The sequence below is a fragment of the Peromyscus californicus genome, unplaced genomic scaffold (genome assembly GCF_007827085.1).
Source record: "Peromyscus californicus insignis strain IS unplaced genomic scaffold, ASM782708v3 Scaffold_20__1_contigs__length_68692818, whole genome shotgun sequence".
Lineage (NCBI taxonomy): Eukaryota > Metazoa > Chordata > Mammalia > Rodentia > Cricetidae > Peromyscus > Peromyscus californicus.
The window spans coordinates 41,199,413-41,227,175 of NW_026294503.1; the positions used below are offsets into that span (position 1 = coordinate 41,199,413).

A 27,763-nucleotide genomic window follows, 5' to 3' on the forward strand; every position below is an offset into this window, starting at 1 on the left:
CTTGTCTGTGTATCCTGCATATTGGGCGTTAACAGCTTAGATACAAGAATGTAAAACATCTGTAGCGAACTTCTGCCCTCCGGGGTTCTCCCATTGTGCTGTAAGCCTGTATTTAAGACCTCTTCCCTCCTTCAATAAACAGCATTTGGCATTAAAAAAAAAATTGTGCCGGGCGGTGGTGGCGCACGCCTTTAATCCCAGCACTCGGGAGGCAGAGCCAGGTGGATCTCTGTGAGTTCGAGGCCAGCCTGGTCTCCAAAGCGAGTACCAGGAAAGGCGCAAAGCTACACAGAGAAACCCTGTCTCAAAAAACCAAAAAAAAAAAAAAAAAAAAAATTGTGATAGGGATGCTGAAGTGTAGCTCTTCACAGTTGATGGATTCTGGTGGGGGCGGGGAAGGACTGGTTTTCTTTAAGGGGCTGCCCACTGGGAGTTTGATCATGATCCAGTGAGTATATGGGCAACACAAATTGGATTGGGTGTTTTGGGGTTTTTTTCCCCCTTTTGTTCTGGGGGAGGTCACAAGGGTGGGGAGTGGACCTGGGAAAACTGGGAAGAAAATGTGAGCAGGGTGCATGATGTGAAATTTCCAAATAATCAATAAAAATATGTCATTAAAGAAAAAAAAAAAGAACCTGGTCCCCAAGCTTAGACCCCTGGGCTCCTGAGAGCCTACCGCATGACTCTGAACAGATGAGCTCACAGTGGATGCCTGTTTTCTATCCCTAGACAGCTGAAAATCACATGACTCCTGAGGAGAAGCAAGTACTTGCCCTATGCAAGGTCTGCTCTTGCAGCATGGAGTATAATTTCAGAGCCAAGGCCACACTGCTCACCCCACCACCAGCGAGGATCCTGCCCTTCCCCTTGGCACACACTTGCCAGGTTACCACACCTAACAAGAGCCAATGCTACCCTACTCGTCTGTACTTTTGCCTGGTACGCAACACCCCCCCATGTCCTACATCATGTATGCCACCATATCACACATGCGCTACAAGGAGAACAGCGGTGTCCACTCACCAGCAATGCTCATGAAGCGGTGTGAGAAGATAGACAGCTGGATGGGGTCCAGTTTGGTGCCCGCCATGCTGGGAGCCTCAGCTCCCACAGAAATGCGGATGTCCCCTGTCTCAGTCACCTCTGCTTGGCAACCTGGTTCTACGAGGATGGTGCTGGGGGCAGGGGACACAGAGGAGCTACAAGAAGGCTGGCCAGGGATGTCACTACTCCATGCCAGGAGATACCCCAGAGATGGAACCTCGGCAGCCCTGAGCCAAGGGATCTGCTGTGAAGGGTCCTGCAATACCCCCTCCAAGGCTAAGCCATCCCAGGCTTACCTGTTGTTGTCGATGATAAGGCAGGGCCCCTGGAGCTGGTGCCCATAGCCCAGCTCTCCTAAAAGGTACACGGGGGTCTCCTGATAACCCCCCTCAAAGTAGCACTGGGTCACCTGCAGAGGGTGTGGAATGAGCTGGGCTCCTAGATCATCCTTCCTGAGGCCCTCAACATGGCTGGGCCTCCCCATCAGCACTGAGGATGTAGGTGGACCAGCACAGCAAAGCCTCCAACCTTGTCCACCCGCGGAGGTCCACTCTGGGCTTTGCGGGTGTCCTCCAGCCGAAGTCCACTACGGCCAGTTCCCCTCACTCGCACATCGTCTACCACCACCGGCCGCTCAGGAATGATGAAGCCGAACTCTCTCATGTACCTGTACCCACCCATCCAAGGGAGCAATCAGAACAAGGCAACCAGACCAGCCGGCCACATGCTGGACTCACAGAACGGCACATATACCTCTCAACAAAGGCTGCTCCAAAGTCGCCAGCACGGGGTGAGCGGGCTGTGGCCGGATGCTGATGGGCAGACACCATCAGGGCACAATCAGTGCCTTGGTAACGAAGATGCAGGAAGCCCTCAGTGCTGATCTGAGACCTGCAGGAAGCAGGTTGGGCTACTCACCCAGTGCCTTCTGAGGATGCCTGCCCTGCTTCCTCAGGCACTCTGAGACCATTGTCCTGAAGACCCAGGAACATCTGGTGAGACATCTAGCGGTACACCACCAAACGGGTGGTAGAGATAATGCCAGCCCTGTGTTCAGTGGTCCATGAGTCTACCTAGGGAAGCCCTGGGCCCGCAAGGCATCCACACACTGCTCCTCCAGGCGGCTCAGTCTCTGGTCCAGTTGCATAAAGGTTTCGGGTGTGTAAGACAGGGAACAGGGCTCCTGGGCTTCATGAACCACATCTGCCAAGGCCAGTCCCAGTGCCGACAGCAGTCCACTATGCCTGCAGAAATGGGTGGCAAGGAAGTGTGGGGACACTCTCCAAAGTCACCTCCCCCAGCTAAGGGCATATACGCCCATGCAGACCCACCTGTGAATATGTACAGTGTCCATACCCAGGGCCCGGGCTATGGCACAAGCGTGCTGCCCACCAGCTCCTCCGAAGCAGGCCAGCACGTGGGCTGAGGGGTCATGGCCTCGTGCCTGGTGATCCAGGAAGGTCAGTAAATAGTCTTTCCTACCTGGGACAGCACCCCCACCCTATCCCATTTCTGTTGGTCTGAGAGAGTGTGGGAGCAGGGCCAGGACAGACAGGTGGTGGTGGGACATCAGGGGGCACACCTGTGTGAGAGCACGGATAGGCCGGCACATGGCTTCATTGGCAACACGCACAAACCCCATGGCCACCTCCTCCAGACTTAGTGGGGAAGCTGGGCAGGGTCCATTGGTCAAGAAGCTGTTGACCTCAGTGGCCACAGCCTCTAGAGCCTTTCGGGATGCCTCTGGGGACAGCGGCTGGTCTTCTCCCGGTCCAAAAATGCAGGGGAAAGAGGCAGGCAGCAGGCGACCCAGGACCAGATTGGCATCTGTCACAGTCACAGGACCCCCTGGGAAGGTGGCACAGTGTGTGGGTTGGAGGCTAGAGGAGCAAACCAGATGTGGGCAGCGGGCACGGAGACAAGGAGTGGAACAGGCCTGGAGCACCACGAGGAGAGGCTTGGCAGAGCAGAGGCTAGCTCTTACCTTTGCGGTAGCAGGCAGGACCTGGGTGAGCACCTGCTGACTCTGGCCCAACCACAAAGAGGCCGGACCTTGGGGGATAAAGGACTGGAATTAGAGGGGGGGAGGAGGAGAAAGCTGAGAGGTCCCGACTGGAGAGAGAGGCGCTGACCTGAAGAAGAGGCGGGAACCCCCACCAGCGGCCACCGTGTTGATGTCCAGCTGGGGGGCCTGGAGGGTAACACCAGCTGTGCTAGCCTCAAAGACATGCTCAAATTCTCCAGCATAGCGGCTCACATCTGTGGATGTGCCTAATGGGGATGAGATGCCAAGAGTCACCCCGAGACCTGCGTCCCCAGCTTCATCCAGCTAGGCGGCTGAGTCTTCCCTCACACAGTCCCTTCATACCTCCCATGTCAAAGCCAATGACAGGCTGACCACCTTCCAGCTGGTAGGTAGTGGCTGAGTAGCCAACCACACCACCAGCAGGGCCAGAAAGCACAGCCCTAGAACCACTGAAGGCCTCCATGGGTGCCAGGCCACCATCAGAGCGCATGAAGAGTACTTGCACATCCTGTGAGTGGAGAGAATGGAGAGCGATGTGCTGGGCAAGTGAAGGGCTAGGGCCTGGGGCGGGGTGGTCAACGGGCCTCACCTTTAGCTGGCCCTGGAAGCCGCGGCTGAAGCCCTGCACGTAGCGCTGGATGGTGGGAGTGAGGTAAGCGTCAGCGCAGGCCGTGTGCCCCCGGGGAACAATGCGTACCATGGGCATGGCTTCCGAGGACAAGGACACGTGTGTGAAGCCCAGCTCCCGGGCCAGTGCGCCCACCTGCTGCTCGTGCTGGGCCCACCTACAACGAGAACGCGGGGAGCTCTGTGCTTCCCACCCAACACCCTTCCAGCTTTCCCCTGGAGCGGGCCTCCAGCCACAATAAGCAGCCCTCACTCACGTGTATGAGTGCATGAGCACCACCGCCAGACTGCGGATGCCCCGAGATAAGAGCCCCTCCAGCTTCCCACGCAGGGCTCCCAGATCCACAGGCTGCTGTACCTCTAGCAGATCCCCCGTACGGCCTGAAAGAGCCCATAGCCCCCGTTCAAAAGTTGCTAGGCTCTGTCTACCCCAGGAACCTCGCACAGGCTGTCAGCACCATCCGCACCTTTGACAGGAGATCCGGCTCCTGGTTCTCCATGGTACAGCACCACTCGTTCGTCTACCTCCAGCACCTCCTCATACAGAACCTCTGGCATGGGCACAGCCTGAGGGCAGGCAGGGGCTTAGAAGAGAGCCAGGCCTGAGGGTTCTGTGGGGTCCTGAGCGGGTGGGGCAGTGCAGGCAAGGGGATGTGTCCCAAAAAGTGAGGAGACAGTCAAAATAGCTCAGCAAGGCCCGTCCAGGAGGCTTCTCTCTACACCCAGGCACGTAAGTGGGGTGAAACCAACCACCCTACCCCCAGAGGGCAGCTTTTTCCCAGGAATCCAAAGGTGAAATCTCCAACCCTTCACCCTGACCAGTGTCAGCTTGGACTGGCAGAGTACCACACGCCTGCATGGAAGGTCTGGGGACACAGAGTCCTGCTAGCAGGGCTCAGTCTCCTTTATGCCGATCGTCTAGTGGACTTAACCATCACTGCTCCACAGCCCTCCCCACAAGGCCTTAGCTGAGAAAGGGAGAGGAATGCACAAGTTCACCTAACACCCAGTTGGCATGGGAGAGCTCACCAGGTCAAAGAGATCTGGCCGTGCCTGGGTGCCAATATGCAGCAGGTCTCGGAATCCTCGTGTCACGAGCAGTGCCACCCGCTCCCCACGTCGTTCCAACAGTGCATTGGTGGCCACTGTGGTACCCATGCGGATGCTGGCAATGCGACTGGTATCTAGTGGTCGGTCTCGGGGCAGCGACACACCTCCCTCCTGGGGACCACAGTCAGTGTGAGACCTCAGGCTGGGGGTCTCCCTCACCCCCCCCCCGACCCTCGCCCTGGCCCACCTGCTCCAGGATGCGGCGGATGCCCTCTGTGGGCGCATCTACATAGTTGGCAGGATCCTCTGAGAGCAGCTTCAGGACACGTACATGCCCTCCTGGGCACTGGGCAAAGACGTCTGTGAAGGTGCCACCACGGTCGATGGCAAAATGGAATCGCCCTTCTGGGCTGCCCATGGTGGTGGGTCTGGAGTCCAGCAGTATCTCTTCAGCTGGTACCCCTGGGAGAACTGGACAGAAGAGCCTGCCATTAGGGGGTAGGCAGACTGGGGTTATGCCTGAGGGGGCCTGGTTTCTAAGCAGAGGCTGGGATGGGAAGGAGGTGGATTCCAATTCTAGGAGGTGCCCTGCGGAAGAGCCAAAGAGTAGCTCTGGGTTTGGTAGGAGCTGCAGGACCAGGTCACAGGGTGGCCTGAGTGAAGTCAGAGCCAGGCAAGGCCATCTGCCAGCCCAGTGTCCCCACAGCACAGGTCTGAGAGTCCTGGTGCCAACGGAAGCCAGGACCTGGAGTAGAGACAGAAGGGGCCGCCGGACCCTGGAGCCCTTTAAAGCTGGCGGAGCCTGGGTTCTTTCCGCAAGAAAAGGCACCTGAGTTGCAGTATGCAGGTAAGAAACAGCTCCACTTCCCGCTTTGCTCAAGCTTCGGGCCAAGGCCTTAGGACCGCAGGAAACCTACAGAACCGGTACAACGATGGGGCGAGGCTAAAGCCGGGGAGACAGGAGGTTAGGAACAGCGGAGCCCAGAGAGGTAAGTAGGAACGGCAATAGCGGAGTAGGTAAGGACTTGGGCACAGACCCCAACCTGCGCAATCGGCTGGGCTCGGAGTCTCCCTTGCGTTCTCCCACTGCGCTTCCCGCAGGCCCTGCCCCCACCTCGGGGAGGGGCCTGTAGACCCGGACCCCCCACCCCCAGCACACACACACAAGCCTGGCGTGCCTGGCCCTCCGGGTTAGGGTTACGTAAGAGCGGGAGGGCCTGAGCGCCTCCTCCTTTGCCCGGAGCGATCCATGGATTTAGTGGCTGAGTGACCCTGCCAGCGAGGGCGGACCCAGCGCTTTGGCTCAAGGGCACCTTGGTTGTGGGAGCTGCTGTACCTCTCTACATGTTCTGGTTCGCCGCGCGTGGGCTCCCTTGACACCCACCTCCAGGTCTCTATGTAACTGGTGGCGCCCGAAAGTAACAGTATTTCTGGAGTACTCAGACTGTTCCCCGGCGTGGGAGGACCCGAGGCAGGAGATGGGGTGGGTGGAAAGGACCCAGCAAGGAACAATGGGAGATAGGAGGATCTGGAAGGGCCCTCCTGCCTCCGGGAAAATCCTCTTATTTCAGCATGTGAAGTACCACCAGAGGCCACACTGCACACAACCCATAGTCAACGCCATAGGTAAAAATGGTTCAGTACACCTCAATCTGACGTCTCTCCTGTAGTGAGACCAACACACAGATGGAATTGGTGTTTCCCCTCCCCACCACCACAGGATGGCTTCTCCACGACCTCTACTCTCCTGTTGGTCTAGCTAGCCCTCAAGTGGGCCTAATTCTCAGGAGAAGTGCATGGACAGAGGCCCCCAGACAAGCAGAACTTACAGGCAAGGAGGGCCCCGGGTTGTTTTCTTGTTCCTTTGTGGGGTTTTAGCCCCAGGAAAGCAGATCCTTCTCACTAGGCCAGCATCTCTATACTTTTTAAGACAGATTCAAGGGAACCTCAGTTGTGCTAGCTGGCTGGAAGCCCCGGGGCCTCTGCAGCCTGGCCAGAGGCTCTGGATTCCAAGGCAGGTGGAAACCATCAACCATGTGTGGTGATGCTGCTGCCCTATAAAGGTGACTCCTGAGGAGCAGTTAACTTCTGGGGCCGTGGGAAATCAGTTGAACCCGCAGACCTTACCCAACACGCTAGGCTGGATACCAGACAGGCTTAGGGCACACACCCAAGCCCCGCAAACTGCTATGTGCTAGCAGGCTAGGGTATAGGTGAACAGACTATGTATTTGGATCGCAGGCTCCGGGCCTCACTCCACACTTCAGGCACTGCCTGGTGCCCTCTGGCATTCAAATCCTGCTCTCACATCCCTTTCTCATTTTGTGGATGCCCAATCTGCCAGAAGTCCTTTTACTTCAACTTTCAAAACAAATTCAGAGGAAGTTAGGCCTGTGGTGCAGGCCTGTAAATCTCAGCATGGCTTAGTGAGACTTTTATTTCAAAACAAAAAACAAAGATGGCTGAGGGGTAGCTCAGTGGTAGAATGCTTGCTTAGTGTACAAGAGGTCCTGAGTTCTATTCCTAATATGGATAGAAAAAGTGTGTGTGTGTGTGGTGTGTGTGTGTGTGTGTGTGTGTGTGAGAGAGAGAGAGAGAGAGAGAGAGAGAGAGAGAGAGAGAGAGAAAGCACCCAGAAGACAGTCTTCCCTCAAGCTCTACCTTGCAAGAACCTTCTGGTACCCTCTTTCCTCTGCATCAACCTCAGCCGACTGGCTGCCACCTTGGGGCATTTGCACTAATGGCTCCCTTAGCTTGGAAAGCTTTCCCCCAATCTCATGACTAGTATGTCATTCCGGCTCTGCTCAATGTCACTTTCTGAGAGGTGTCATCCCCTCTCTCCTGCAGGGGCTTCCAAGAATTCATTCCACTCTCTTCCCTGGACTGGCTCCATCTCACTCTACCTACCACTGGCAGCCAACAGGGAACTTCTGGCCACACTCCACGGGGCCAGGCTTTTGCATGACTTCTCTCCACTTGGGCACACACTGGATGAGAAAATTCTAAAAGATGCCTTTGGCTCACCTCTGTCAGCATCCTTGAATTTGATTATCTTACGCCTGGGTAACCGGGGATTGGCAGTCACTTCTGCCAGGAAGCCGGAGCTACAGAAGCCCAGGCTGCTACCCCTGCTCCTAAGGACTAGCTTCAACTCTTGGTTCTCCTGGATGAGCTGCACCAGCCGCCGTAGCTCTTCATTCTCCTGTGCCAGCCGCTGGATCTCCTGTCGCAGGCCCTCATAGCTGCTGAGAAGGGACATGCCCAGGAGCGGGCACAGCAGCTGCCCAGTAGTCAGTGGGCTGGCCAGGAAAAGGAGACTCTGCCATTGTGAGGTCAGCATCTGACCCCCACCTCTGCATTCCAAGACTGCCAAGGCCCAGTCTTCCTGTCTGCAGCAGGTTTCAACTGATTTCTGGTTTCTGGCTGTGAAGCTTGGACCACCAGAGATGCCCAGACACTACCCACAGGCCTTTGGATTTCTTCATTAAGCTCTTCCTGGAAGATAGAAGTTTCTCTGCCCCAGCCCAGCTTAGGTGTGTCACAGGGGCTAATTCGAGCCTCTCTACCATCCACCTGCCACGGGCCACCGACTACAGCACCTTGGTCTCCATGGAAGATTATGGATCTGGGCAAGTGGGTGTGATATCTGAGTCCGGTGGCAGTGCAGCATCCAAGGAGGTCAGGGAGGGGGGGCGTTGGAGCTACCCTGAAAGGGTTTGTGTCTGGCCTCACGTTAGATGGAACTGGACAGCAGTGACTGAGGAACTCAGTGGGTGCATGGAAGGGCTGAGGGCCAGGAACTGGAGCAGGCAGCAGCGGTCTCACCCACAATGACAATGGATTTGCATTTTACACTGGACTTTTAGAAAGGACTTTCTCCCATCCAGTCTGTCTTGTCAAAGTACAATTCTGTGCAGTCCCTTTGATTTCGTAACCGTTTCTTCATTATTGTTAATTTGCTTCATATCATTTCCTTTTGCTTGCTTGGTGAGTGCAGCTTTCACTTATTCATTTACAGGTTCTCCACGGATTTCCGTGTCCTTTCCACAGCCCAGGAAACTCTGGCAAGAGTCCTTCGTTTGTGGCGATGAAGCAGAGGATGGGGAAGAATCACCTAGAGCTATGCTGCAGGAGACTGGCTACCACTGAGCCATCTCGCTAGTCCCAAGCACTGACAGTTTAAATAACTCTACAAGGAAACAACCTTAATCCCAGGAAACACAATGTTTCAGACAGAACAGAGATTTCACCCCATATGAATGGCAGGCCCAGTGAAATTAAACGCCCAGACAGACATTCTGAACATAGGAGGTGAAGGAAGGCCCTGGTGAAGTTCCTGCCCTAGACCCTACCACTGTTTTCAGGCCTGTGCATAGGATGGCCTTGAGTCTCATGATGGTTGGCCTGTGTTATTGGTACATCAGAGGGATAAAGGCAAATTATCTCCGGTATGTCAAATGTCATCCCATGGGCCCTTCAAGGAACAGTTCTCTTCCGAGCAGAGACTCAGGGTCGAAAGAGAGTCCATGAAAAAGAAATGCTCACCAGGCAGTGGTGGCACACACCTTTAATCTCAGCAGAGGCAGAGGCAGGTGAATCTCTGAGTTCAAGGCTAGCCTGGTCTACTAAGTGAGTTCCAGGACAGTTAGAGCTGTTACACAGAAAAACCCTGTCTCAAAAAACCAAAAAAGGGGTTGGGGATTTAGCTCAGTGGTAAAGCGTTTGCCTAGCAAGCACAAGGCCCTGGGTTCGATCCTCAGCTCAAAAAAAAAAAAAAAGAAAAAAGAAAAAAGAAAAGAAAGAAATGTTCCCTTGCTAGGGTGGCCTTTAGAAGCTGACTCACCAGGGTCAAAATATTGAAGGGGCTGACAAGATGGCTCAGAGAATAAAGGTGCTTACTATCAATCCTGACTACCTGTGTTCCAACTCGAGGCCCCACATGGTGGAGGAGAGAACTAACTTCCAAAAGTTGAAAGTTGTCCTCCGACCCCCACATGCTAACTACGGCATGCAAGTTTCAAACCTGAGACAAAGGGCTGAGGTGCCTATTTGACTTATCAAAGGGAACCTGGCCACCAGGTTCTCCCAGCATCCCTCGGTCCCTACCTGTTACAGGGTATGGCTGGCATACCCCACCCTCTACCCTGAACTCTCCAGCCCAGGGGTTGGGCTGCCCTTCCCCCAGAGGCTCTTCCCTATATAATCCAGACATTTTGGTCACCTGCTTCTTTTTGGACCTTTGGCCTCCTGCCTGCTGCACCTGGTTCCCCTCTCTCTCCCCTCCCCCTTCCCCTCCCCCTCTCCCACATGGCCCAGCTAAGTCGGGCTCATGTCCACTCTGGACTCTCCTGATGTTCCCGCCTCTGGCTATGCTCTCCCACATATCTACAGTAAACCTTCCCCTCCACCATACCTTGGAGCAGTCATGTCCTTTCCTTTTTATATCTTTTTTTCATTCACCCCACCCCCACCCCCAGAGAGGTAATTAATTTTTTTTTTAATATTGAAAAGCAAGGCTGAGAGTGTAGCCCAGTTAGTAGAGCACTTACCTAGAATGCATTCGGCCCAGCATTTAAATCCTAGCACGTGGAGCAGGATACCAGCAGTTCATGGTCCTTTCTTAGCTACATAGGGAGTTCGAGGCTAACCTTGGGCTCTGTGATGTAAGAAATATCAAATATAAATCTTTGCTATCAATACTATTAAGCTGTTGTTTAGGACAAGGAATTAGGATTTTTGTCTTCTCCACCTGTGACCAGGCAAGACAGTGCAGAGGTTCTTCCATTTGCACTCCAAAGGTCAAGATGCCCTAGCTAACTTAACCTTTGTTAAAACTGCCTGTGGGGCTGGGCGGTGGTGGCGCACGCCTTTAATCCCAGCACTCGGGAGGCGGAGGCAGGCGGATCTCTGTGAGTTCGAGGCCAGCCTGGGCTACAGAGCGAGATCCAGGAAAGGCGCAAAGCTACACAGAGAAACCCTGTCTCGAAAAACCAAAAAAAAAAAAAAAAAGAAAAGAAAAAGAAAAAGAAAAAACTGCCTGTGGGTGGGAGCCCCCCTCTAGTGGCTGTCCTCTACCCTAGCTTCTGTTAAGCACCACCTGCCCAGCAAAATGACTGAAGTCTCTGCCCTAAAATCCCCCAATGTTCTGGACAGTCCGGACCACCTAAGTCCCAAACACTTGGGTGTGGTCCCAGTCTGCTGGAATAAAGACTTTCAGTTGGCTCTATACCGTGTGAGTGGCCATCTCTGGTGAGCTCCCGGAACACGCCAAGATAAACTTGGAAAAGATTTCCTCTTCCCCAGTAACCCCTTTGTTCACTCAAAAGCCCACGGCTCTGTGTTAGGAATTTGATGGCCCGGAGCAGCGACTCTTCGTCTTTGTCCTTCCTCCGTTTCTCTGTGTGTTTGCTTTTTTTTTTTCTCCCCCTCCAGACAGGGTCTCTCTATATAACCCTGGCTGTCCTGGAACTCACTCTGTAGACCAGGCTAACCTCTAACTCAGAGATCCACCTGCCTCTCCCTCTACCGCCCAGGTAGGGCATGCCTTCTTGATCAAGAATAAAGTTGGCCTTGTCCAGACACCTTAGTTGGAATGGTGGCCTCTTCTTTGTGACTCCGAACTTATTTCTAACCAGGAGACTGGGGTCTCAAAAAGTAAATATTGTTTTAAAGTCCAATCCGAAGAAGCCTTGAGAGCCATGAGATATAACAGACCCATAGAAGAACAACCAACTTCTCAGCAGAAACACGCAGGCCAGAAGACAAAAGGACCACACTTGATGCCAGGGAAAAACAAAAACAACAATCTATCAAAAAAGCATAAGGACATGACTGCTCCGTGGTATGGTGGAGGGGAAGGTTTACTGTAGATGTGTGGGAGAGCATAGCCAGAGGCAGGGATATTTGGGGGAGTCCAGAGTGGACATGACCCCGACTTAGCTGGGCCATGTGGGAGAGGGGGAGGGGAAGGGGGAGGGGAGAGAGAGGGGAACCAGGTGCAGCAGGCAGGAGGTCCAAAAAGAAGCAGGTGACCAAAATGTCTGGATTATATAAGGAAGAGCCTCTGGGGGAAGGGCAGCCCAACCCCTGGGCTGGAGAGTTCAGGGTAGAGGGTGGGGTATGCCAGCCATACCCTGTAACAGGTAGGGACCAAGGGATGTTGGGAGAACCTGGTGGCCAGGTTCCCTTTGATAAGTCAAATAGGCACCTCAGCCTTTTGTTGCAGGGTTTGAGACTTAACGCTGGGCTCAAGCGATCCTCCGATCTCTATCTCCCAGTGCTAGATTGTCTGAAATGCTTAGCTGACATGTTCATTTTTGTATGGCAGAGTCCATGCATTGAAACTAGTTGGGGAACTTTGGGTGGGTTCATTTGAATTTTGTACCTCTGAACTTCCCTGGGCCCTCACTGCTGGCAGAAGCAACTCCTCCCAACTTGCCAGGGCAGAGCAGGCAGTAGCCTTACCTTGGCTTCTGTGACATGGATGGCCGCCAATACGGCTCCTCCTTCCAATGTGCTTCCGGCCCCTCAGCCGTGGAGGCCAGTTTTTGTTTGCTGGACTCTGAACTAGACTCTAGGACTAGAGAATGTGAGCAAACACATGTAGGCATGCTCCAGGCCTTGACCTTGAGAGCTCTGGCAGGAGTAGGTCCCCCAACATGCTTGGGCAACCCTTTCGCTCTGTATGGCCAAGATCAGACAACAAAGCAAAAAGCGTTTACTTAAGATCTACTGAGAGCTGGCCCTTGGTTTGAATCATGAAAGCATTCAGGAGCTCTTCCCCTGCTCCCAGGGGTAGCGAAGAAGTTTCGCTCTGGGAAAGAGGAGCTGAGTTGATGAGGCCTACCATCCTTACAACCTCTCACGGAGTAGGAATTGGGGGGGGGGGGCTCCCTCTAGGAAAAGGAATCTTGTTTCCAGTGCCTCGCAGACCCACCTGGGACAAAGGGGAAGATGGGAGGACCCCCTCCTACTCAGGCTGCTGAACCCCGGCTTTATTTGGAAGTTACATAAGATTAGAGGAACTTGGGCCCAAAGACAATGACAAGCTCAGGGAAGAGCCATCAGCAGAGAGGTGGCAAGCCAGCTAGAAATGTAACAAAATCAGGTTCAGAGAATTGAGAAAAGCCCCTGCTGATGGCCGCATCTGCGCATTCTCTGAAGAAGCCACACCCGTAGAAGAGACATTTTTGGCTGATTAGAACATCATGAGGGTGGGGAGGTGGAACGCAGCAGATGGAGAGCCAAAATGACCTTGGGCTGTCTCAGACCCTTACACTGAGGGGTATTATCAATCTCTGTATCTGATCTAACATCCTCCTGATGATTAGGTAAAGCTCTTGGAAGGTTACCAGGAGACTTGCCGCTGATGTCCACCAACTCTAAAGCTGAGAATGCTGTGAGAAACAGCTCTAGTTTTCTATAGAAGAGATTTCTGAGTCATTCTGTGTAGACACACTTGTACCTGAGCATCTAGGACCCAAAGTTGTACCCACTCCCGAGCAACCAGAACACCAGTGACAGCTGTGAGCCCCCAAATATGTTGAATTTGTCACCAAGTCACAGAGTCTTCCCCCCATGTCTGTTTTTCTTGTTCATATTTTGCTAAAAAGCACGGATTTTTCACGTAGCCCTGCAAATACCCAATGGGGAACTTAAAACAGGAAAAGGCTTGACATCTCTGCCTTCATTTTACAATCTGTCTCCTTTGCTTTAAACTTTGAGTTACATCCTCACTTCTGCATATTAATATACACATTATCTGTATAAATTGGTTATATGACCACTCCATGGTATGATTAAAGGGAAAGGCTTTCTGTTAGTTTTTTTTTTTAATTTTTAATTTTTTATTTTTTCCGGAGCTGAGGACCGAACCCAGGGCCTTGTGCATGCTAGGCAAGCGCTCTACCACTGAGCTAAATCCCCAACCCCTTGTTTTTGTTTTTTGAGATAGGGTTTCTTTGTGTAGTCCTGGCTGTCCTGGAACTAGTTCTGTAGACCAGGCTGGCCTCAAATTCACAGAGATCTGCCTGCCTCTGCCTCCTGAATCCTGAGATTAAAAACATGCATCACCATCACCCAGACAAGGAGAAGGTTTTTATTGTAGATAAGAGGGAGAGAACAGCCGGGCAGTGGTGGCGCACGCCTTTAATCCCAGCACTCGGGAGGCAGAGGCAGGCAGATCTCTGTGAGTTCGAGGCCAGCCTGGACTACAGAGCGAGTTCCAGGACAGGCTCCAAAGCTACACAGAGAAACCCTGTCTCAAAAAAATTAAAAAAAAAAAAAAAGAAAAGAAAAGAAAAGAGGGAGAGAACAGCCAGAGATATCTGGAAGAGTCCAGAGCAGAAAAAGGAAACAGCAGACTGGACCTGGCCATGACAGAGGCAGAGGCAGAGAGGGAGAGAGAGGGTAGGGAGTCTCAGGAGAGCACAAAGATGGGGAGGAGGGAGACAGGAAGACAAAAAGATTGCAGGCCAAAGAAGGACCAGAGCTGAAACAGTGGGGGCGGGGGTGAGCTGTGTGGGGAGAAGCCCGCGAGCTAGGGGAGTTTAGGGGAGGAGAGGAGATGAGAAGAGCTGGGATGTTAGCATGGACTCTGGAATGTGCAACAGGTACTTATGATACTATGGCATCCTGGAGGCCAGCAGGTGCTTTGGTACCAATAGGTACCCCAGATAGCCATCGTCCCTTCTGCCAGTGATAAGGGAAATGGCTCTTTTTGGTAGAGGAGACTCAGCTTGACAAATGCCTGGCTTTTTTCTAATCTCCAGAATTGGGGGTTTCCTTTGGACCTGACATTAGCCATTTAAGTAATATCTGTTTAAGTCCAGGAGTGGTGCACACCTTAAATCTCGGTGCTCTGGGGGCTGAGGCAAGTTGGTTGATCTCTTTGAATTCGAGGTCATCCTGGTTTGAGCTTCAGGCCAGCCAAAGCTACATAAGGAGACCCTGTCTCAAAGAAAAGAAAGAAAGAAAAAGAGAAATATCTGTGGTTTTTGTTTTGGTGCACTGTGTAGCTTGGCTGTGAGGAATTCACTCTGTAGACTAGGCTGGACTTGAACTCACAGAGATCCACCTGCCTCTGCCTCCCTGGGATTAAAGTGCTGTGATTAAAGGTGTGTGCCACCAATGCCCAACTAAGAAAAATGCCTGTTTAAAAGCTGGTAATAAGGTGTCAGCAAGATGGCTCAGTAAATAAAGGTGCTTGCTACCAGTCCTGACAACCTGACTTCAATCCCCAGGACCCACATGGTGAGAGAGAGAACAAACTCTGGCCGAAGTGCTGAGAATGAGTGACCGGGAGTACCTCACCCTAAATGAGAAACATGTGTTTCAACCCCCTGCCCTGCCACGACACCAAAGTGAAGAGAACATTGCAGAAGATGGTACAGAAAGAATGTGAGAGCTAGAGTTCTGAGAGGACTGGGGCTCAAGACAGGGTTTCTCTGTGTAACAAACAGCTCTGGCTGTCCTGGAACTCCCTCTGTAGATCAGACTGGTCTAGAGATTTGCCTTCCTCTGCTTCCCAAGGGCTGGGATTAAAGGTGTGTGCCACCACCGCCCAGCAATAATAAATCTTTTTAAAATCATAAATTATAAAATTATGTTATGGGGAATGAAGTCAGAGCGAATGTGTATTGTTGACACAAACACAGCCACATGCTTCAGACCCCTGGGAATGGCAAGACCTTCCCCTGGACCACATGTAGACACTGGCAGTACATGCAGAAAGTATAATCCATAGTTTCTTGATCCTGGATGCCTGCAGCCTCAGACTGCTCCTCTACAGAGACCCCCTACCGCGGGGTAATACTAATGTCCTACCTTGAATTTCTGATTACAAGCACTGAGATTACAGGTGTGTGCCATTGTACCTAACTCCAAAATTTTTTGAGATGGCCATGGTATGAGGCTGGCTCAGGGTTAAGAGCACTTGCTGCTCTTGAAATATTAATTTGTAAAAAAGAAAATTGTATTTTAAAGCAATTATTCGGTGTATGTATTGCCACAACCTGCACAGCTTTTGGGTTGGCCTGACTGGAGTTGACAGGAAATGAAGAAACCACAGGTATACGTATAGAAAAGCTGGGATCCTGGTGGGACATGCACTCTGATGGAGGTGAGCCAGAAGTCCAGAAATGCAGGGCATTTTACATAAAGCTGAATGAAGAGGCAGGTGAGCTAATCTCAGTAGCGGATCTTTGTAGGAGAGCAGTCTCAGGCTGGGAGGAAGGGTGTTAGCAAGAGTGTAGGGGAGTAACGGGATATTGGGGATGTACCGTCATAATTCATTGTATAAATGTATGAAACTATATCAAAAAGGAAAGGAAAAAAAATTAAGATCACCTCAGATATAGAGCAAGTTTGAGGCCACCATGAGCCACATGAGACCCCGTCTCAAACACCAACGGATAATGATCAAATGTTTTAGAAGGAAAATTAAGTTACTTTCTATATGTAGAAGGTAATATCATAAAAGAATGGTCACCAGGTGGTGGTGGTGAAGCCTTTAATCTCAGCACTTGGGAGGCAGAGGTAGGCTGATCTTTGTGAGTTCCAGGTCAGCCTGGTCTACAGAGTGAGTTCCAGGATAGCCAGGGCTACACAGAGAAACCCAGTCTCAAAAAAAAAAAAATTGTCTTCAAAAAAATTGTCTTCAGAGGCTGTCAACACATACATGTAAAAAGGGTAGGGGAATGTGGTACAGTTAATTACATTAGGCAGTCAGATAACATTATACTTTTTGTTTTTATTTCACAATATGGTATTTGTCAACCTTAAATTTTTTACTGCAAGTTGGACTATTTTCTCATTTTATTTGCTTAATTCGGGATCTCCTCTTAGAGGGTCTGGGGGAAAAAAAAGGAATCCACACAGCAGGCCTGAGAATACTCTTCAGAATGCAAGGTTGCTGGTGTCTGGGCATGCAGTTTTGGTGAGATGCCCACCATTTCCTGCTAAGAGTGGCTTGCTATGACTCAACTGTTTGTACAAACAAACACAGCTCATGCTGAACAGCAGCTTTCTTCCTGGCAGTCGGGAATTTGGGTGCCTGGCCAGCAGAGCATGCCTGTGCAGCTGTGCACTAAAACCCCAGAGCTGAGTCTCTGTGGGCTCCCAGTCAGAAAGCATCTCAACACATTGTCCCGACTTGCTGGGGGACCATGTGTGAGCATGAATCAAGAGGACTCTGAAAGCTCGCACCTGGCTTCTATTAGACTTCACCTCATGAACTTCTTCCTTTAGCTGCCTGTGATTTCAATCTAAGTCCCCTCAGCCAGAAGTACAACGATATCGTGAGTTCTGAGAGCTCCCAGCAAACTGTATCTCTAAGGCAGCCCTCAAATTTGTATAAGTGTTAGGTCCCATGATGGTTAATTTTGATTGCCAACTTGATTGGATTTAAAAAATCCTAGATTTGGGGCTAGAAAGGCGATAGTTAAAAAGTACTTGCTAGGGCCGGGCGGTGGTGGCGCACGCCTTTAATCCCAGCACTCGGGAGGCAGAGCCAGGCGGATCTCTGTGAGTTCGAGGCCAGTCTGGGCTACCAAGTGAGTTCCAGGACAGGCGCAAAGCTACACAGAGAAACCCTGTCTCGAAAAACCAAAAAAAAAAAAAAAAAAAAAAAAAAAAAAAGTACTTGCTGTTCTTGTAGACTACCAGAGTTCAGTTCCCAACAACACATGTTTGGTGGCCACTACTGCCTGTAACTGGAATTCCAGGAGATCCAATACCCTCTTCTGGCCTTTTGTGGGCACTCTCAGACACTAGGGCATACACACACACACACACACACACACACACACACACACACACACACACACACACGACAGATAAAAAAATAAGAATCCTTTTTTAAAAAATCAAAGTCATCAGCGAGGCACACTTTCAGGAGTGTTTCTGATGAGCATTGCCACAGAGGATTACAGAAGAAGGAAGATTCACCCTGAAATGGGTACTCAAAGTGGCTGGAGCCCCACACCGAAAGAGGGGAAAGGAGGAAGCCAGAGGAGTAGCGACAGTTTCGTTTCTCTGCTGTTCGAGCCATGTGATCCTGCCACATGGACTCTGCTGTGCCTTCCTGCCATGGCGGACATCATCCTCTCAAACTCAATCAAAGTAAAGCCTCCTCCCAAATCTACTTTTTGTCAGGCATTAGATTATGACAACAAAAAACCCATCAGGTCCCTGAATCCCAGATCTATCCATGTGCATATTCTACAGCTACAGTATGGGGTCAGAGAAGCCAGAGTGTGTGTGTTTGGGGGTCAGGTAGCCTCAGACCCTGAACTTGATGATGCCAGGCTGAGGTCCCTGTTCCCAAGGGGTGGAGATACTTTCACTGGGAGACGTGGTGAAGACTCTAGGGAGCTGGAAGGAGCAGCGGCCACCAACCTCCTTTTGGACTCTTTAGGCTGAAGACCAGCATCATTCTGGCATTCAAAGTTGTTGAGGCTGGCACCACACGGTGGGGTAGAGGGCCTTTGGATTGCCTGAGGCCATTCAGTATAACCACCTGTGGTAAGGACCAACAGTACACAAGAAAAACAAGCCCAACCCAACAGGGAGAGCAGGTGCTGGGGCCACCCAGGCAGGAAGACCTGGGCTGCTGGACAGGGAGCAGCTTGGTCTAGCTGTTGAGGGTCAAGGGCCGAAGACAGTTCAGCCAAGCTGCAGCAGCAGGGGCTGACTCCTACCAACTGGTGCTCAGCCATCACGAAAGCACAACCATTGTGATGGGGTGTTATAGGGTCCCTGTGGTAGACTATTTCTCCAACCCAACACAGTATATGCAGCCTACCTGCTTTCTTGTAGAAAAATGTTGACAGTCCTCTCATTTAGGTGTGGGGCCCATGTCCCCCACACTGGTGTGTCTTGGGAAGTTCATCTTTGAGACCCATCCATCCTCTTTTCTCAGTATCATATACGCTCAGTTCACTGTTTTAATTTTTAAGTTTGGATAGTGACATGCATTTCTTTATTACTAAACAGGGGTTGTATGTTGACGGCTGCAGGTGAAAAGGGTGAGCTCCTTGCTAATGATCATGATCCCTATGAAACTAATACCATGAGGAGAGGTGCTGGGTGTGTGTGTGTGGGGGGGTCTCTTTTCCTTCCTGTGGATACAACATCCTTTCTATGAGACTGGACTGATATGAGAGGTTGGAATATACAGAGCTAGAAATGTAAGACTAACAAGACTGTTAGGTCAGAGATCTACCTGCTCTAGTTCCCAGAAATCAGGCCATGCCCCCTGCAGTCTCTCTAAGGGCAGAGAGTTGATAAAAAGCTGCTACAACCCTGCATCTCTCAGAGTTCTTTCCCTCCCCTTCCCAGACATAGGACAACTTTGAGTTACTGCTAGACTTCTTCATTTTGACACTTTATTGATCTGGGGGAGGGGCAGAATGTGCCTGCCCAGCGTGGGCATGGAGGTCATCAGATGACCACTTCTGTAAGTAGTAGTAGTTCTTTCCACCACATGGGTCCTGGTTTTCGTTGTTGTTGAGACAGGGTTTCTCTATGGAGGCCTGGCTGTCCTGGAACTCACTCTGTAGACCAGGCTGGCTTCAAATTCACAAAATACCTCCTGCCTCTGCCTCCTCTGCTGGGCTCAAAGGCATGCGCCACACCTAGGTGGTGTGTGATGGACTAACTCTCCTAATCCTTCAGAACTGAATGCCCTCTCCCTTCAGGGCCCCTGTCATGCTATACATTACACCCATCTCTCCAGAGCACACACTTTGAATGCTTATTCTCCCCCTTCAGGGGCTCATCATTGCTGTCTTCGGCAATGATGCTGTAACTCTCCTAATATAGCACACCGCTAGGGTAATTTCATCCGTTTCCTTTCTACGAACCTGCTGTATCTTTTATCTATAACAACAACAACAACAACAATAAAAAAGTCAGGGGCCAGTGAGATAGGCCATCAGATAAAAGCACTGGCCACCAAGTCTGACAACCTAAGTTCCATCTTCAGAACCCATCTAAAGGTGGAAAGAGAAAATCGGTTCCACACAGTTGTCTCTTGACCTCCACGTGCAAGCATGAACACAATACCTAAGTTTTTTTGTTTTTCTAATTGCCAGATGTGGTGGAGCACTAAGCATGCAGAGGCAGCAGGATCTCTGGGTTCTAAGCCAGCTGGGACTACAGTAAGACCTTATCTCAAAACACACACATACACGTCACAAACAACTACCACAAAACTATTTACTCTGGGTGGGAAAAGATAACTTAGAATCAAGACTCATAAGGCCTCCACTAGGAACAGTGCCCCTTAATTATAAGCCCCTGGGACACATGAAGCAGTTTAAGAGGAAACAGTGAGGATACAACCTGCTATATCTACCCCGTGGGTATGAAGCAGATAACAAAAACATAACTCCAAGGCAGATATGGTGGCCCCACCTATAACCACAGCACTAGGAAGGCTCTGGTAGGAAGCCAGAAATACACAGGCCAACCTGAAATATCTAAAGACTCCAAAAAGCAACAATATCAACAAAACAACCTGAGATACATATCAAGATTCCAAAAAGCAACAGCAAACCCTCAGGACTATTTTGAATTTCACATTTTCTGAGTGAAAACCCAAAAGCTGCTACACAGCTATACAGCTGCACGTACATTTGTGGGCACTTTGTGCTTGCATTCATGCAATAGAGAACACTTGCTGGGCACGGTAAGGGAGGGAAAGTTACGGATTTAATCAAGCAAATGAGAAAAAAAAAAAAAAAAACTAAGAAAATAATCACGCGTGTTTAACAAAAAAAAAAATCATGCTTGGCCGGGCTGTGGTAGTGCACGCCTTTAGTCCCAGCACAGCACTCGGGAGGCAGATGCAGGTGGCTCTCTGAGTTGGAGGCCAGTCTGGTCTACAGAGTGAGTTTCAGGACAGCCAGAGCTACCTACACAGGGAAATCCTGTCTCAAAAACAGAACCCGCCCCCCTTAAAAAAAAAAAAAAAAAAAAAAAAAAAAAAGGAAAAAAGAAAGAAAAAAAAAAAAACGAAAAACAACAAAAAACTGTGCTTGGTTAAACTGGTCACTGTAAAAACTACACGAGCAAAAAGACCAAAAACTGCAGAGGACTCAGGTTCGATTCCTACATCTCACAGCAGCCTGTAACTCCGGTCCCAGCGGATCTAATGCCCTCTTCTGACCTGTACAAGACGAGGCACATACGTGGAGAACAGATATAAATGCAGGTAAAACATTAATACAATAAAAATAAAGATACGTAATTAAAAAATAATAAGGCCCAAAAATGTCTCCACTGGGACGAGAGCCTTCAACAAACTGAAAACTCCGGAAGGAGAAGCCCGTCTTCAGGGCCTTCCTCCTTCACCGACCCCGGAAGAACTGCAAAAAAACAACCCGGCTCCGGCCTTCGGTTTCCCGGCCCAGAACGGCCTAACCGTACATTTAAGAAGCCGAGGATGCCGCGAGCCGTAATTCCATCGGACCGGAAAGGGGATAGTTCACCGGAAGCTGTAGTTCACCGAAGCCGTAAGTCGTGGAGGCCCGGGTCACAAAGTGTCGTGCTCTCGGAGGCGGAGCGAATTGCGCACAACATGGCCGGGCTGGAGCTCCTGTCGGATCAGGGTTACCGGATAGACGGTCGGCGCGCGGGGGAGCTGCGCAAGATCCAAGCGCGTATGGGCGTGTTTGCGCAGGCCGACGGCTCGGCTTATATCGAGCAGGGCAACACCAAGGCGTTGGCGGTGGTCTACGGGCCTCACGAGGCGAGTAAGCGGCCCGGCGCGGGGCCCGGGGCTGCACATCGCTAGAGTAGACCTAAACCTTACGGCTTAATCCCAACCCCCAGGGGGCCCTCGTCATCTCCGAGGTGCCTCAGCCGGCCTGGAGAAGCTCCGCTCACTCCCTCTTCTCTCAGCTCATTATCTGATGTCTTGGCGGGAAGAAGCCTTCCAGGCCACTACATCACACTTTTCCTTGCCTTTCTGCACTTAGTAACTACATCGATTTTACTGAGCCTTCCGCGTCGCTTGTTTCTCTACTGGAACATAAACTCCCAAGACGGGGACTTTCGATGAAACTGTCTGCCTTTATTGCTGTGTCTCAGTGCTGTATGAAGGCCAGCAAAACACGCCCACTTGACAGTTTGCTTAGCATATGAAAGCTCAGCTTTCTAGGCAGAAGCTAGGATGACAGTCAGGTATAGAACACATTAGGGCCGACGATTGGTAGGTAGAGAGGTAATAGATCCAAGTTGAGGGGTTACCAAGGGGGTGAGGACCCAGGGCTTTGAAGGTCAGGGACATTGAGATTTTCTTTTACACGTAATGAGGAGCCTCTGGAAGGTAAGTGAAATGTTAGTGGGTAGGTGACACGGATCAGATGTTTGTAAATGCAGTGGCCACAATGGGAATAATTTGGGAGGAAATGGAGCAACTGTAGAACAGAGTTGCCTGCCAAAGGCGATATACTGCTTAAGCTGAAAATCCTCCCTCCGGCTAGGCTTTGGAAGCAAAGTAGCTGCTTCTTTCTGAAGTACTAGAGGAAAAGGAGGAGGAGGAAGGTTGAGTCATTAAGTGTGGAGTGAGTGTGACTCAAGAGGTAGGCCTGGCTCATGCATTCTTTCTCCTCCAGATCCGGGGCTCCCGGTCTCGAGCCTTGCCTGACCGGGCCCTAGTGAATTGTCAGTATAGTTCAGCAACCTTCAGCACAGGTGAGCGCAAGCGAAGGCCTCATGGGGACCGTAAGTCTTGTGAGATGGGGCTGCAACTACGCCAGACCTTCGAGGCAGCCATCCTCACGCAGCTGCACCCACGATCTCAGATTGACATCTATGTGCAGGTGAGCTACCTGCAGCCTCAAACCCCTCCCCCGCCCAGGGGTGGGGCTCAGGGGTATCAGGTGGGCCTGAGATGCTGGCGGTTGAGATGTGGGTCTAATGTCCTGATGCCCCTGCAGGTGCTGCAGGCAGATGGTGGAACCTATGCAGCATGTGTGAATGCAGCCACGCTGGCGGTGATGGATGCTGGGATACCCATGCGGGACTTTGTCTGTGCATGTTCAGCTGGCTTTGTGGATGGCACAGCGCTAGCGGACCTCAGCCATGTGGAGGAAGCAGCTGGAGGGCCCCAGCTAGCCCTGGCCCTACTGCCAGCCTCAGGCCAGATTGCATTGCTTGAGATGGATTCAAGGCTGCATGAAGACCACTTGGAGCAAGTGCTAGAGGCTGCTGCCCAGGCAGCCCGAGATGTGCACACTCTGCTGGATCGTGTAGTCCGGCAGCATGTGCAGGAGGCTTCTATCTTATTGGGGGACTGAGTGCCAACCACCCATATCCAGAATAAAGGCCTATTCCTCTGCTGAACACACCTTACTGTACAGCACTTCAGAGCAGCTCAGAGCCCTGCAGAGCAGAGTATGCACTGATGTCCCTAACTGGAGAGAGCACTTGTGTTAGGAAGAGCCCTCACACTAAGGAATACGTATGTTCACACAGCCCATCAGGGACCTGAGCACAAGGCTGAGGTAGAACTCAGCGAGCTATGGTTGCCCATCATAGAGACGTAAGACTAGACTAAGGCAGCGGTTCTCAACATGTGGGTCTCAAACCTTTTGGGGGTCGAATATCAGATATCCTGCATACCAGATAGTTACATTACGATTCATAACAGTAAAATTACAGTTATGAAGTAGCAATGAAATAAATTTATGGTTGGGGGTCATCACAACATGAAGACCTGTATTAAAGGGTTTGAAGCGTTAGGAAGGTTGAGAACCACTGGCCTGATGTCGTCTTTCCTCAGGAATCTCCTTGGCCCTTTTCTGCCACTTGGGCTCTAAGAGGATAACAAGCCTTTGTCGCCTCTTGGCCATCTGTCCTCAGCTGTGACCCTTACCTCTGCACCCTTTTAGACAAACTGCCTTCATCTACCCCGTTGTCCTCTGGCCACCAACTCACCCACTATGCCGGTGTCTTGTGGTTGGACAAAAGCAATATGCTTTCCACTTTGTACTCCACTCACCTCGATTTGGCCAATGGTAGTATACCATCTTTGCAGTACCCTTATATCTGACCCTCATGACCTGAGTCGTCTGGGTCCACGACTCAGGTGAGCCCACTGTCTGAAGGTTCATGACATCCATAGGAATAACTCAATGCCTGATCAGTTCACATGGGGCCCTTATGTCCTACGACACATTCATTCACATCTCGCTTCAGCAGGCATTTGAGTTCTCCACCCACCTGCGTTACACATCGTCTTCTCAGACTCCTGAGAACCTTTAGGCTGGCGCACTATTGCTGCTCTACCTTGAGCTCCGCCAGGGTCCTGCCCCTCAAGAGGCTGTCCGCCAGCCGTTCCACCAGCCCCAGGTTCCAGTTCCGCCCGCTGCCGTGACCACATCCGGTAGCTGTCCAGCCTACTGCAGCTTGGGCATGCGCAAAGCGCGGTTCCCAGCGCTTTCTACCTCTACCATGCGTAATGGCGTGACGGATCCTGGGACCGGAAGTAAAGGCTGCACAGGGCGCCCGCCGGGTCTGACGGGAACCGTGCACTCGGAGGTCTCAGGTGGCGGCCTGAGCGGAGCCCCCGCCCGGCCATGGGTCTCCTGTCGGACCCGGTGCGCCGGCGCGCGCTCGCCCGCTTTGTCTTGCGCCTCAACACTCCGCTCTGGTGAGGGCGGCACGGGGCAGGAGCGGGGGACTCCCGGGAACTTGAGCTGTTGTGGGTCCGCTCGTGGCTACTGCTCCAGGGGCTGGCCCCTCTGTGCAGCCGTCACTCAGACCCTGAGCTCTGAACTCTAGTCCCGATCCGTTCCTGATACAGCGGCTCGGAGTCTTAATGGCTTGGGCCATCCTGTCGACCCCTTGGAGCAGTGGCGAAAGCCACGAGCTGGCGTCCCTTGTCGGGCTAATTCCGGGGCCCCTCTGTGCTCTCTCGCAGCGTGCTGAGCTACGTGGCTGGCATCGCCTGGTTTTTAGCGCTGGCTTTCCCGCCGCTAACCCAGCGCACTTACATGTCGGAGAATGCCATGGGCTCCACCATGGTGGAGGAGCAGTTTGTAGGTGGAGACCGCGCCCGGAGCTTTGCCCGGGACTTCGCTGCCCACCGTAGGAAGTCAGGGTGAGTGCCTAGCAGAGGGCTGGGGACTTCAGGGGCGGCCGAGACCAGGGCGCTCTGCTCAGAGCCTATCTTTACGTCTCCAGGGCTCTGCCAGTGGCCTGGCTGGAGAGGTCGATGCGATCCGTGGGGCTAGAGGTCTACACTCAGAGCTTCTCCCGCAAACTGCCCTTCCCGGATGAGACCCACGAGCGCTATGTATTGAGGGAAAGGGGTGTGCCCGGGGGGGAAAAGCACCTTAGAAGGGGGTGGCCTGGGCTGGGGGTGGCCTGTCTTGTTGAAGTGCCCTGGAACCAAGAAACTCAGTGGGAGGGGTGTCTGGAAAACCTTTGGTGGTGGGCATTGTGGTGCCAGGAAAGAAAGGCAGGCTTCAGCCTGTCTTCTGTAGGGTCTCCTGAGGCTTTCCCACCAACACTTTGTGCAGATGGTGTCGGGTACCAATGTGTATGGCATCCTCCGGGCCCCACGTGCTGCCAGCACCGAGTCCCTGGTACTTACTGTACCCTGTGGTCCAGACTCTACAAATAGCCAGGCCGTGGGGCTGCTGTTGGCACTCGCTGCCCATTTCCGAGGTAGGCTCTGGGGCTCTGGTCAGGGAGAGTTTGACCAATGCCCCAGGCCTTGCTGACCCTACCTTTGGCTTCCAGGGCAGATTTACTGGGCCAAAGATATAATCTTCCTGGTAACGGAGCATGATCTTCTGGGCACTGAGGCTTGGCTTGAAGCCTACCATGACATTAATGTTACAGGTAGGTGTTGCCCTAGTCTTGCTCGGGTCTCTCCCGGTGTCAACTAGCCTCACTAGTGCCCCCTTGTGCTCATTGCTTGCTCCTACAGGCATACAGTCGTCTCCCCTGCAGGGAAGGGCTGGAGCCATTCAGGCAGCTGTGGCCCTGGAACTGAGCAGTGATGTGGTCACCAGCCTTGATGTGACTGTGGAGGGACTCAATGGTCAGCTGCCCAACCTTGATCTGCTCAACCTCTTCCAGACCTTCTGCCAGAAAGGGGGGCTGTTATGTACACTCCAGGGCAAGGTGGGACCACCTGCTTGGGAGCATGGGGCCTATGGTAAGGGGTGAATCTGATCCTGTCCCCATGCCTCCAAAGCTGCAGCCCCAGGACTGGACATCACTGGAAGGGCCATTGCAGGGTCTGCAGACACTGCTCCTCATGGTTCTGCGGCAGGCCTCTGGCCAGCCCCATGGCCCCCACGGCCTTTTCCTGCGGTACCGAGTGGAGGCCCTAACCCTCCGTGGCATCAATAGCTTCCGCCAGTACAAGTATGATTTGGTGGCAGTGGGCAAGTAAGTCTCTGGACCCCTTTCCGTGCTGAAGGCAGTATCTAGCTGGGGTGAGAGGATGGCTGATCCTGACCTGACTGTCCTCCTGACAGGGCTCTGGAGGGCATGTTCCGCAAGCTCAACCACCTCCTGGAGCGCCTACACCAGTCATTCTTCTTCTACCTGCTGCCAGCCCTCTCCCGCTTTGTCTCCATTGGCCTCTACATGCCGGCCACTGGCTTCCTCCTCCTGGTCCTCGGACTCAAGATATCCTCCGCCTTCATTCTCACTGCTCACTGGCGGCCCAGTCTCAAATCCCTTAACTATAAGCCGAGGATAGTCCTTCCTCCCGCTATGGGGGTGGGGAAGTGAGCCCATGATCTCCCGTCCAATGTCTTGTTGGGGTCCTTGACTTGGTCCATGCCCTGGAGCTGTGGATGCAGTTACACGAGGCTGGAGTGAGCCCCGAGGAGGCTGGGAAGGCGCCTGGCCCTGGGTCTCCAACTATGGCAGCACAGGTAATACTATATTCTATTGCTGCTAGAGTGGGTTTCTAAAGTCCCCAGCAGCACTTTCTGTTACCACGTGGCCTCATTTGGAGGGGTTCTCTGAGTCTTTGGGGGGCTCCCCCTATGCTTCTGGCTAACTCCAAGTTCCCATGTGCTCTGCAGGGCGTGGGCCTGGCCTCCCTTATGGCACCCCTACTGATCTCTCAGGCCATGGGTTTGGCCCTCTATGCCCTGCCTGTGCTGGGCCAACATATAGCTGCTCAGCATTTTCCAGTGGCTGAAGCTGAGGCCGTCGTGTTGACTCTGCTAGCAATCTATGTGGCTGGCCTAGCTCTTCCCCACAACACCCACCGGTGAGTAGCTGGGCTGGACAAGTGGAGGTGCCCCCCCCCCCATACTTAGATGGCTTCTGAATGACCCTTGAACTCCTTACCTTGTAGAGTGGTCAGCTCACAGGTCCCAGACAGAGGCTGGATGGCGCTGAAGCTGGTGGCCCTGATCTACCTAGCACTGCAGCTGGGTTGCATTGCTCTTACTAATTTCTCCCTGGGTTTCCTGCTGGCGGCCACCATGGTCCCCGCTGCTGCACTCACCAAGCCCCATGGACCCCGGTATGTGCCGGTCAACCTCTTCTCCCCCAGTACCTTTACCCCTCCCCAGAGCTAACCCTTGTTCATTCCATTCTTGGCATTCACCGTGGTATGTACTTAAATGTTGCCCTTCCACCCAGGCCCCTCTATGCTGCCCTGCTGGTGGTGACAAGTCCAGCAGTCACACTCCTTGGTAGCCTGTTCCTGTGGCGGGGGCTGCAGGAGGTACCGCTGTCTCTAGCAGAGGGCTGGCAACTCTTCCTGACAGCGTTGGCCCAGGGCGTGCTGGAACACTACACCTACGGAGCCCTCCTCTTCCCAATACTGGCCTTGGGTCTGTACCCCTGCTGGCTGCTTTTCTGGAATGTTCTCTTCTGGAAGTAAGATCTCTGGGGCAGGGATCCCCGAGCCTCCGTTCTACCTCCTCCCTGGGAAATAAACAAGAACTCTGTCTCTGTTCTTTGGGTCCTGGCCCACTGTCTACTCGGAACCCCTAGCAATTTGCTAGGCATTCCTACTCACCTCTCTGGAGG

At 52.3% G+C, this 27,763-nt stretch overlaps 3 protein-coding genes across 9 annotated transcripts in view; 2 read left to right on the top strand and 1 right to left on the bottom strand.

Moving 5' to 3' along the window:
• Positions 1-24,147, bottom strand: part of Oplah (5-oxoprolinase, ATP-hydrolysing) — a 28,741-nt gene extending 4,594 nt beyond the window's left edge. Inside the window, exons 1-17 of one of the 7 annotated variants that reach the window (XM_052748095.1) lie at positions 23,975-24,088; positions 10,297-10,403; positions 4,995-5,218; positions 4,727-4,918; positions 4,165-4,264; positions 3,955-4,078; positions 3,660-3,855; positions 3,413-3,578; positions 3,177-3,315; positions 3,029-3,096; positions 2,627-2,892; positions 2,376-2,488; positions 2,118-2,288; positions 1,798-1,935; positions 1,573-1,711; positions 1,341-1,453; positions 1,024-1,175 (exon numbers count right to left, since the gene is read on the bottom strand). In XM_052748095.1, coding sequence (XP_052604055.1) covers positions 1,024-1,175; positions 1,341-1,453; positions 1,573-1,711; positions 1,798-1,935; positions 2,118-2,288; positions 2,376-2,488; positions 2,627-2,892; positions 3,029-3,096; positions 3,177-3,315; positions 3,413-3,578; positions 3,660-3,855; positions 3,955-4,078; positions 4,165-4,264; positions 4,727-4,918; positions 4,995-5,165 — 2,248 coding nt within the window. In that variant the 5' untranslated portion in view covers positions 5,166-5,218; positions 10,297-10,403; positions 23,975-24,088. The other 6 variants (XM_052748094.1, XM_052748099.1, XM_052748101.1 and 3 more) reach the window with 6 other exon arrangements.
• On the top strand, positions 21,286-23,095 carry Exosc4 (exosome component 4). Its single transcript, XM_052748107.1, has 3 exons — positions 21,286-21,497; positions 22,366-22,572; positions 22,690-23,095. Exons 1-3 carry the CDS (start codon positions 21,327-21,329, stop codon positions 23,047-23,049), a joined length of 738 nt encoding a protein of 245 aa, XP_052604067.1. The 5' UTR covers positions 21,286-21,326; the 3' UTR covers positions 23,050-23,095.
• Positions 24,148-24,215: 68 nt separating the features above from the next.
• On the top strand, positions 24,216-27,689 carry Gpaa1 (glycosylphosphatidylinositol anchor attachment 1). The gene is made up of 12 exons (XM_052748106.1): positions 24,216-24,404; positions 24,675-24,854; positions 24,938-25,049; positions 25,276-25,423; positions 25,499-25,600; positions 25,689-25,885; positions 25,959-26,155; positions 26,245-26,398; positions 26,554-26,649; positions 26,803-26,993; positions 27,081-27,251; positions 27,371-27,689. Exons 1-12 carry the CDS (start codon positions 24,331-24,333, stop codon positions 27,612-27,614), a joined length of 1,866 nt encoding a protein of 621 aa, XP_052604066.1. The 5' UTR covers positions 24,216-24,330; the 3' UTR covers positions 27,615-27,689.
• The last annotated feature ends 74 nt before the right edge of the window (positions 27,690-27,763 follow it).

Excerpts from the sequence above, each read along its gene's own strand:
- Gpaa1 (XM_052748106.1), top strand. The coding sequence starts at position 24,331 with ATGGGTCTCCTGTCGGACCCGGTGCGCCGGCGCGCGCTCGCCCGCTTT. Across the intron at positions 25,424-25,498 it reads ACTCGCTGCCCATTTCCGAG|GGCAGATTTACTGGGCCAAA; the intron begins GTAGGCTCTGGG and ends TTTGGCTTCCAG. Across the intron at positions 25,601-25,688 it reads CCATGACATTAATGTTACAG|GCATACAGTCGTCTCCCCTG; the intron begins GTAGGTGTTGCC and ends TTGCTCCTACAG.
- Exosc4 (XM_052748107.1), top strand. The coding sequence starts at position 21,327 with ATGGCCGGGCTGGAGCTCCTGTCGGATCAGGGTTACCGGATAGACGGT. Across the intron at positions 21,498-22,365 it reads TGGTCTACGGGCCTCACGAG|ATCCGGGGCTCCCGGTCTCG; the intron begins GCGAGTAAGCGG and ends TTTCTCCTCCAG. Across the intron at positions 22,573-22,689 it reads AGATTGACATCTATGTGCAG|GTGCTGCAGGCAGATGGTGG; the intron begins GTGAGCTACCTG and ends ATGCCCCTGCAG.